This window comes from Osmerus mordax, chromosome 1 (genome assembly GCF_038355195.1).
Source record: "Osmerus mordax isolate fOsmMor3 chromosome 1, fOsmMor3.pri, whole genome shotgun sequence".
In the NCBI taxonomy this organism is placed as follows: Eukaryota; Metazoa; Chordata; class Actinopteri; order Osmeriformes; family Osmeridae; genus Osmerus; species Osmerus mordax.
The window spans coordinates 1,112,633-1,121,619 of NC_090050.1; the positions used below are offsets into that span (position 1 = coordinate 1,112,633).

An 8,987-nucleotide genomic window follows, 5' to 3' on the forward strand; every position below is an offset into this window, starting at 1 on the left:
GGAGGTAGTCAGGTGGAGGAGAGCTGGAGAGAGATACAGGTGGAGGTAGTCAGGTGGAGGAGAGCTGGAGGGAGATACAGGTGGAGGTAGTCAGGAAGTAAATCAGACTAAACTGTAGAGTCTGATTCTCGTGTCTCTGGTTCAGATGGCCCATCTGTTACATTCCAGCTGTTACAGTGCTCTTGGAAGATGACACTAGTTTTATTTAGACTTGCTTCATGTAGAAATATTAAATGTTTTTATAAAAATTGTCTCTTTTGTAACTGATGGATTGTCTAAATGTTTATTATATGAATCTCTTCTGATAACCAGCCAGTTACTCCTCAACTGTACTCATCACTCCTGCTCATGTCTGATGTCTTATCAGTCTGTCAGCCTCTGTTCTGTAGAAACCATGTCAGGAATGAGGAAATGCAGTTGTTGTGAACATGTCCCTCCCTGTAACAGATGACAGAGCTAACCAGACCGGTTGAGGTAACAGAGGTCGTTTAGTCTGAGAACATTTGAGGCAAAGTTAACCCAGAGATGGACACTTGGTGAGACTGAGGGGGTGCAGTCTACAAGATGCAGTCTGTGTATATAGGAGAGGTCTACAAGATGCAGTATGTGTATATAGGAGAGGTCTACAAGATGCAGTCTGTGTATATAGGAGAGGTCTACAAGATGCAGTCTGTGTATATAGGAGAGGTCTACAAGATGCAGTCTGTGTATATAGGAGAGGTCTACATGATGCAGTCTGTGTATATAGGAGAGGTCTACATGATGCAGTCTGTGTATATAGGAGAGGTCTACAAGATGCAGTCTGTGTATATAGGAGAGGTCTACATGATACAGTCTGTGTATATAGGAGAGGTCTACATGATGCAGTCTGTGTATATAGGAGAGGCCTACAAGATGCAGTCTGTGTATATAGGAGAGGTCTACATGATGCAGTCTGTGTATATAGGAGAGGTCTACATGATGCAGTCTGTGTATATAGGAGAGGTCTACATGATGCAGTCTGTGTATATAGGAGAGGTCTACAAGATGCAGTCTGTGTATATAGGAGAGGTCTACAAGATGCAGTCTGTATATAGGAGAGGTCTACATGATGCAGTCTGTATATATAGGAGAGGTCTACAAGATGCAGTCTGTGTATATAGGAGAGGTCTACAAGATGCAGTCTGTGTATATAGGAGAGGTCTACATGATGCAGTCTGTGTATATAGGAGAGGTCTACATGATGCAGTCTGTGTATATAGGAGAGGTCTACAAGATGCAGTCTGTGTATATAGGAGAGGTCTACAAGATGCAGTCTGAGTATATAGGAGAGGTCTACAAGATGCAGTCTGTGTATATAGGAGAGGTCTACATGATGCAGTCTGTGTATATAGGAGAGGTCTACATGATGCAGTCTGTGTATATAGGAGAGGTCTACAAGATGCAGTATGTGTATATAGGAGAGGTCTACAAGATGCAGTCTGTGTATATAGGAGAGGTCTACATGATGCAGTCTGTGTATATAGGAGAGGTCTACATGATGCAGTCTGTGTATATAGGAGAGGTCTACAAGATGCAGTCTGTGTATATAGGAGAGGTCTACAAGATGCAGTCTGAGTATATAGGAGAGGTCTACAAGATGCAGTCTGTGTATATAGGAGAGGTCTACATGATGCAGTCTGTGTATATAGGAGAGGTCTACATGATGCAGTCTGTGTATATAGGAGAGGTCTACATGATGCAGTCTGTGTATATAGGAGAGGTCTACAAGATGCAGTCTGTGTATATAGGAGAGGTCTACAAGATGCAGTCTGAGTATATAGGAGAGGTCTACATGATGCAGTCTGTGTATATAGGAGAGGTCTACAAGATGCAGTATGTGTATATAGGAGAGGTCTACAAGATGCAGTCTGTGTATATAGGAGAGGTCTACATGATGCAGTCTGTGTATATAGGAGAGGTCTACAAGATGCAGTCTGTGTATATAGGAGAGGTCTACAAGATGCAGTATGTGTATATAGGAGAGGTCTACAAGATGCAGTCTGTGTATATAGGAGAGGAGTTATAAACATAATGGGATATATCATCATGCTTTCCTTCATTAACCTGCATTGAACAAATCTACACTTCCCAAGGTGCTGGTTTGTCACTCAGGTCATTTATATCAGTCAAGCATCCTAGGCCTCCTAAGACATGATCCTGACTGAACCATACAGACGGGTCATTCTCTCTCTCTCTCTCTCTCTCTCTCTCTCTCTCTCTCTCTCTCTCTCTCTCTCTCTCTCTCTCTCTCTCTCTCTCTCTCTCTCTCTCTCTGATCCTGACTGAACCATACAGACAGGTCATTCTCTCTCTCTCTCTGTTGATGATCCTGACTGAACCATACAGGTCATTCTCTCTCTCTCTCTCTCTCTCTCTCTCTCTCTCTCTCTCTCTCTCTCTCTCTCTCTCTCTCTCTCTCTCTCTCTCTCTCTCTCTCTGTTGATGATCCTGATTGAACCATACAGACAGGTCATTCTCTCTCTCTCTCTGTTGATGATCCTGATTGAACCATACAGACAGGTCATTCTCTCTCTCTCTCTCTCTCTCTCTCTCTCTCTCTCTCTCTCTCTCTCTCTCTCTCTCTCTCTCTCTCTGTTGATGATCCTGATTGAACCATACAGACAGGTCATTCTCTCTCTCTGTTCCTTTCAGACAGAACAGTGCAGGGGGGCACATAGGGACCACCGCCCTTTTCTAACCATTTCTCTTTATCCTCTCGCTCTCTCTCTTTCCATTCTTGCCTGTTCAGGTACTATTGAAACCATTTCATGTATGAGTAAAATGCCGTTTTAACTGACACTTCTGTGGTATAAGAGAACATTATTATTCCTACCCTCTCTGCTCTCTGACAGTAAACTTAGTAACAGTGATAACTAAATTACATCTTCTGTGTTGCCAACCTCCGTGTTCTGTGTAAACTATGTAATGAATGAGGAAACACCTGTAGTTTAGCCCAGGCAGCACCAGCAGTTATGGATCCCATGATAAAGACATGACCTGTCCCTTATAAATATAATCATTCCACTCATGACACTTCACACCAATGAATCATTCAGCAGTGTACAAAGAAAAGTAGAATGGAGCAACAAAAACACACTAAGCTAAACTTAACCCTATGCTGCCAGTGCTATAAACTAAACCTTACCTGTTAGGACCTCTGCAACAAAACCTGTTTTTGAGCTAAACTTAACCCTATGCTGACAGTGCTAGCTAGTTCAATCTACTGTCTGGAGGTGCTCAAAATGAAATATAGAAATATATATTTTCATTGCCACATTAATCATAATGACATTTTGTATTTATCAATTATTCTTCATGAAAATGTCATTTTCCTGTCACTCAGCACCCTTCCCCCTCTCTATCCCCACTGTAGAGTTTAGTTTGATTCTCATCTATCTGGTTTGACCCATTTCTACATTCCAGTCCTGTGCTGCTACAGGGCTCTGTAGAAACCATGTCATGCATGAGGAAATGTAGTTTTACTTAACGCTCCCAGAAGAAATCATGGGAGTTGGGTGGAGTTGTGAGTCTCATGACTTATAAGAATGATGGGTAAATACGACGTGAATCTGAACACATTATTTAAAAACCTCTGCCAGTCTGATGTACAATCACCCATAATCATTCCAGAAACATGACTTGTCACCCTGTCACATGATCATCACTGTACTGTGTTCTGTACTGTAACTCTGGATGTTTGTCCTCCCTCACCTGCAGCCTACTTCACCTGCCCTGCCAGAACCCTCCTCTCTCTGCCCTGTCTCTGATCACCTGCCCTGCCAGAACCCTCCTCTCTCTGCCCTGTCTCTGATCACCTGCCCTGCCAGAACCCTCCTCTCTCTGCCCTGTCTCTGATCACCTGCCCTGCCAGAACCTTCCTCTCTCTGCCCTGTCTCTGATCACCTGCCCTGCCAGAACCCTCCTCTCTCTGCCTTGTCTCTGATCAGGGTCTTTCTCATGCTCAGGATACTCTTGCACAGTGCAAATGCAACATTCACCAATGCACAGAGGAACACATGGAACAGGTTTACACTAGATGGTGTATTGAATGAAGGTTTATGTCATCATGGGTTGTCATACACTATCCATCTCTTTGACCCACAATCAAAAGCTGTTAGCACTAGCTCCCCAGTCTATTGAGGACCAAAGCACTCTAAATATGATATAAAAATATAATATTCTTTAAACCCTTAATGACACATACAGTGTTGTTGTCAAATATCCTAGTCTGTCTCCTCCCTGGACACTGATAACTGATAACACAGTACATCCTCTTCCTGTTGATCAGCACAGGTGGGAGGTCCTTAACCACTGACTGACATTGTTGCCAACACACAATAGCCTATGATAACATTTACAGACACAATAGACATGTTTAACAAACATAAAATAATGTTATATTGTAGCCTAGGATCTATGCTGATAAACAAACACATGTCCAGTATTTGAAAGGATAAGACATCCGACCAGGAATAGAGATGCTAATTTACTTAATCATAACCTGACCTGGACTGACAGTAAATCTTCACTCTCCAACATATGAATAAACACCTTCTACTGACCTTTATAAAACTCTGATTTCACCATCAGCTTCCTCTCTGTGCTCCATCTGGTTCTGTGTGTGTCTGACAGTAATGCTGACAGTCTGATCACCTGGTGTGCTACCTTGTACTGATCTGATCCCAACCTTGAAGACTCCTCTTACTGCTGTTGTTATTGTTCCTGTACAGTACATATTTGAATGTGTCACACCCACATACATACACCCACATACATACACCCACACACACTTCTGTTTGGACCAGTTGATCCTGTTTGGAGTCTCATTACTGGAACTTACTTCGATAAGGGTGCATGCATGCCCCAACAAGAGGGGAGAAAGGGGGAGGAGGAGGAGATGATGGAGGAGGAGAGGGGAGGAGGACAAGTAGGGTTAGCTGCTAACGTCGGCTGGCTAGAGTGTGTGATGCTGCCTGAACAAAGTAGGGCCTGAATAGAAGACAACTGTACTACAGAACAAGATAGGGAGGAGATGGAGGACTAGGTTCTGCAGAGAGAGAGAAAGACAGAGGAAGAGAGAGACAAGGAAGGGGGAGAGAGAGAGGAAAACAGAGAAAGAGTACACAGAGAAAGAGAGGAAAGAGAAAGAGAGATACAGGGAGAGAGAGGGAAAGAGAAATACACCAAGAGACAGAATGGGATTGACAGGGGAGAGAGAGAAAGGAAGAGAGACAAATAGGAGGGAGGGTTAGGGAATGAGAAAGAAGAGGACAAGATTGAGGGAGGTAGAGAAGACGAGACAGGTAGATACAGATTCTGTGACATTCATTGTAATGTCCTGCTGAAAGGAGAAGGCCTCCAACTTGGAATATGCCACTAGTTTAAGTTAAACTTGCTTCATGTATAAATTGTTAAATGATAAAAAATATTCTCTTCTCTTTTTTGGAACTGATGTTTGTAACTGACGTATTGCATTTCAACCTGACTTCACAGTCTATTCGTAACATAGTGTACGTCTTTCTGTGTCCCTCGATTTCGTATACAATGTTACGAAAAACCGAGGTGGCGCTTCACCCGAAATGTCACGTAAAATTTGTGTAGCTTATCGTAAATTAATATTCAAATACTGCATTCATATCCACAATAACAATTATACAAATATAAAATATATATTACTGTACAATATTTACATATTGCTCTCTGCTTTAAAGCTCAATTCTGAAGTGCTTTGCCAGCACCCGTTTGTGGCATTTTAACGGGACGGATCTTCAGTATTTTCAGTATGGAATTACGCCTTGACCTTCATCAATCGCCTGTCAATCAAAATGTGACATCCTTGGTTACGGCGCTGACAAGTGACGTCCATTGCTTTAGAAGTTGGCGGTAAGTACCTACCTAAAGATGTTCAGATTTTTTTTATTTATTGTAAATGCACCCTTTCAGGCCGAAAATGTGTAATCATTATGTAATAGTTAAGCAAGTAAACTCAAGGTAACCATGGGGATGCTCCAACGTGGAGTTCTAACTTAATTTTGTGAAAGTGCATGGTAATAAATGCATGTTAGCCATGCAACGTTAGTAAAATGGCTAATTAACGGTACGCTAGCGTGGTCAGAGCATTCATGAAGGCATTCAGTTATTTACTTATATTTTATCTTATTGTATATTTTATTTAATTCTAATTCCACTTAGTACTGCTAGTTTATGTACCCTTAGTATAGATAGTCCACATATTTAATTTTTAGGTTCCTATATGGTTATTGTATGCACCCTCCTGCCAAAGCAAATTCTTTGTCTGTGCAAACTTTCATGGCGAATAAATCCCATTCTGATTCTAATTTAAATGAAAATACTAATAATATCTATTTATGTCTCCCCTGTCCCCCTGTGTGTGTGCACCTTCCCCTTCTTTAATTGTACGTTTTGCTCCTTCCCAATATCCTCCCCTGTCTTTGCCCCCCCCCCCCCCCCAACACAAACCTGTCTCCTCAGATTCATCTGTCATCTCTCTTTAACATTGACCTCCATATTCTATTTGTCTACTTGTCTGCCTCTCGTCTCATTGCCTGTTGTCCATCTGTCTGTCTGTCTTCCTGTACTGTATATTTATTGTCTGTCTGCCTTGTCCTTTTGTCCTTCTGTGTGCCCGCCATTTCTGGCCCGCCCCAACGGTTCTTTTAAGAACCAAAGTTCTGCTGTCAAGTAAGTTTAACATTGAAACAATAGTAGGTACCATAATATGACCGTCCTTTATGCTACCAATATGTAATACATGTACAATAGAAGTCCCCTGATATGTGTAGTGACCTACAATTTTGTAAATAATTTTTTGACACAAATATTACAACTATCTAAGATATCAGTTAAGATTGAAATATGTTGGCCTGTAATTTACTTTTCCATAGTATGGCTTCAAAGGAAGATGCTGAGGATGCTCATCTTAGGGAGCTTCTGAAACAAGGTCAAGCTTATGCCAAGGACCTTAATCCTGAACCGGTAATAATGATGATGAAACTAAAACTGTGTGAACAATACACTAGTACCTGAACTTGGTCATTATTCCAGTTAATAACATATATCTTTTTGTAGGCTAAGAACAAAAAGAGAACCACAAAAAACAGGTTCAGGATTAGTTGGAGAAAGAGAGATGTGCGGGGAGCATTAGTCCCACAAACTACCAAATGTCGATCTTCAACTGGTAAGTTGAATATTTAAAGGTTCTGGAGTAATGCAGCATTATAGGATGCATTTCTTCTGAATAATTGTTCTCTCAGCACCCAGGGCTGGAACGAAGAAACGCAAGGACACTGTCAGTAACACACAGGACCTTGTTGAGGACAGGGATCATCAGGAATCAGTTCTTTGTGAGTAACAAATGTTTTTATTTTAGTTTGAACAAGTAATGTCAAACTCAAAAATACCTCTTCAGTTAATGTTCTGTACTACCAATTTCTTTCATCTACAGATTCCCTTCTTCAAGCGGTCAAAGAAATGTTACTTGATGGTCAGCCAGCAGCCCCTGAGTGTGAGAAACACACAGAGGCACAAGATTGGGGAATTCGAAATGCCTGTTCTGCAGAGAGGTGGAAAGTGTCCCGCCCGCATCTCATCAACAGCATGCTGTCAGATGAGGCAGTATTGCCCACCACCTGCCAGTGGTGTAGGCAAGGAGTGGCTGTGATGAGGTGTAGTGAGTGCTTACCTCACCAGTATCTGTGCATGGCCTGTGACAAAGAGCAACACACCAGACATGTTCTGCACAACCGGAGATCCCTGATCTCAGGCTACCTCCACCCTGTGCCTCCCACCTCATTTGTCAGCCAGGATGCTGACGGGCAATATTCCCTTACCCACCAAGGTATGGTGTTTGGTCATGAAACCTCCTCTAAATGTCTAATGTAATCTAACATCAATACTGTAAAATGTTAGATATGGCTTGAGGCACTTATGCAATGACTATTAGGACATTAGACGCAAGATTACTAATACACAATTCCCAAGATTATACACAATCCCCATGCTGTGTCTTTTAAATATCTTTGTAGCTCAACTTCTACCTTTAGAGGTATCAGCCTGCCAAACCTGCCAGCTCCCCATGACTGTTAGTGTGGGGAGGTCCATTGTTTTAGTGACCATGAATGGTGAGTTTTACACATTCATTCACGAACAATCATTTTATTAATCTCACGTGAACATGCATACTCTTGCAGGTAGCAGTGAATATCAACAAACACAAATATATTGCTGTTAAATTATGTCCAGTGACATTATTACCACTTTAGGTCGCTATGATCTTGTCCTCCCTGAAGCACATTGTGAATGTTGTGCCTCTCATTGGACACCTGCGCTGGAAGACGTTGTGCGTTGTGTGTGTGAAAAACTCCACCCCCTTTCTTGCCCGAGAACCAATCGAAATTCAGCTCCCACTGCCACCTCACCACACAAGACCAGCCAACCACAAACGGCTTGTACACAACCATGCTCACACTTGCTCTCTTGCACACGCACCCCCACACCTCCCTCTTCACACCACTACCACTGATATCTAATAACATCTGCTACCCAAAAAAGGCATTACAATATATTTGCATGTTTCTATTCCCCTTATTTCAGGCAGTAAGACTCAGTAGTAGTTAATGAACACTTTGTACAATACATATTTGGGTGTGCTCAAGCCTTCGGCGAGAGCACAACCTTTGTTCTCTCACATATATATTATTATTATTATTTTTATTTATTTTTGCCCCCCTAAAACTCAGTCAATATTTGGCCTACATAGACAACGTAGGTGTCAAAAGTTTCGTCTTGGTAGCGATTGAGTTGCTTCTATTGGAATTTACGTTCCGTTGCATGGTTTAAGCTTCAGTTAAGTTTTTGTGGCGAAAAGTGAAGCTAACGGTGGCTAATTTGCTAGCCACAGTCACTGACGTTACAACGTCACTGCGTCACTAACGTCACGAAAACAC

General features: G+C 42.0%; 1 protein-coding gene across 1 annotated transcript; it reads left to right on the forward strand.

Annotated features, from left to right (window-relative positions):
• Nucleotides 1-5,767: 5,767 nt before the first annotated feature.
• On the forward strand, nucleotides 5,768-8,651 carry LOC136946519 (uncharacterized). The gene is made up of 9 exons (XM_067240894.1): nucleotides 5,768-5,904; nucleotides 6,704-6,723; nucleotides 6,927-7,017; nucleotides 7,111-7,219; nucleotides 7,296-7,385; nucleotides 7,487-7,879; nucleotides 8,067-8,162; nucleotides 8,304-8,387; nucleotides 8,635-8,651. Exons 3-9 carry the CDS (start codon nucleotides 6,928-6,930, stop codon nucleotides 8,649-8,651), a joined length of 879 nt encoding a protein of 292 aa, XP_067096995.1. The 5' UTR covers nucleotides 5,768-5,904; nucleotides 6,704-6,723; nucleotide 6,927.
• Nucleotides 8,652-8,987: the final 336 nt, after the last annotated feature.

What these genes read in the sequence shown, in the direction of transcription:
- LOC136946519 (XM_067240894.1), top strand. Translation starts at nt 6,928, where the DNA reads ATGGCTTCAAAGGAAGATGCTGAGGATGCTCATCTTAGGGAGCTTCTG. An exon ending in CAAATGTCGATCTTCAACTG is followed by an intron (nt 7,220 to 7,295) that starts GTAAGTTGAATA and finishes TTGTTCTCTCAG; the next exon opens with CACCCAGGGCTGGAACGAAG. An exon ending in TCATCAGGAATCAGTTCTTT is followed by an intron (nt 7,386 to 7,486) that starts GTGAGTAACAAA and finishes TTTCATCTACAG; the next exon opens with ATTCCCTTCTTCAAGCGGTC.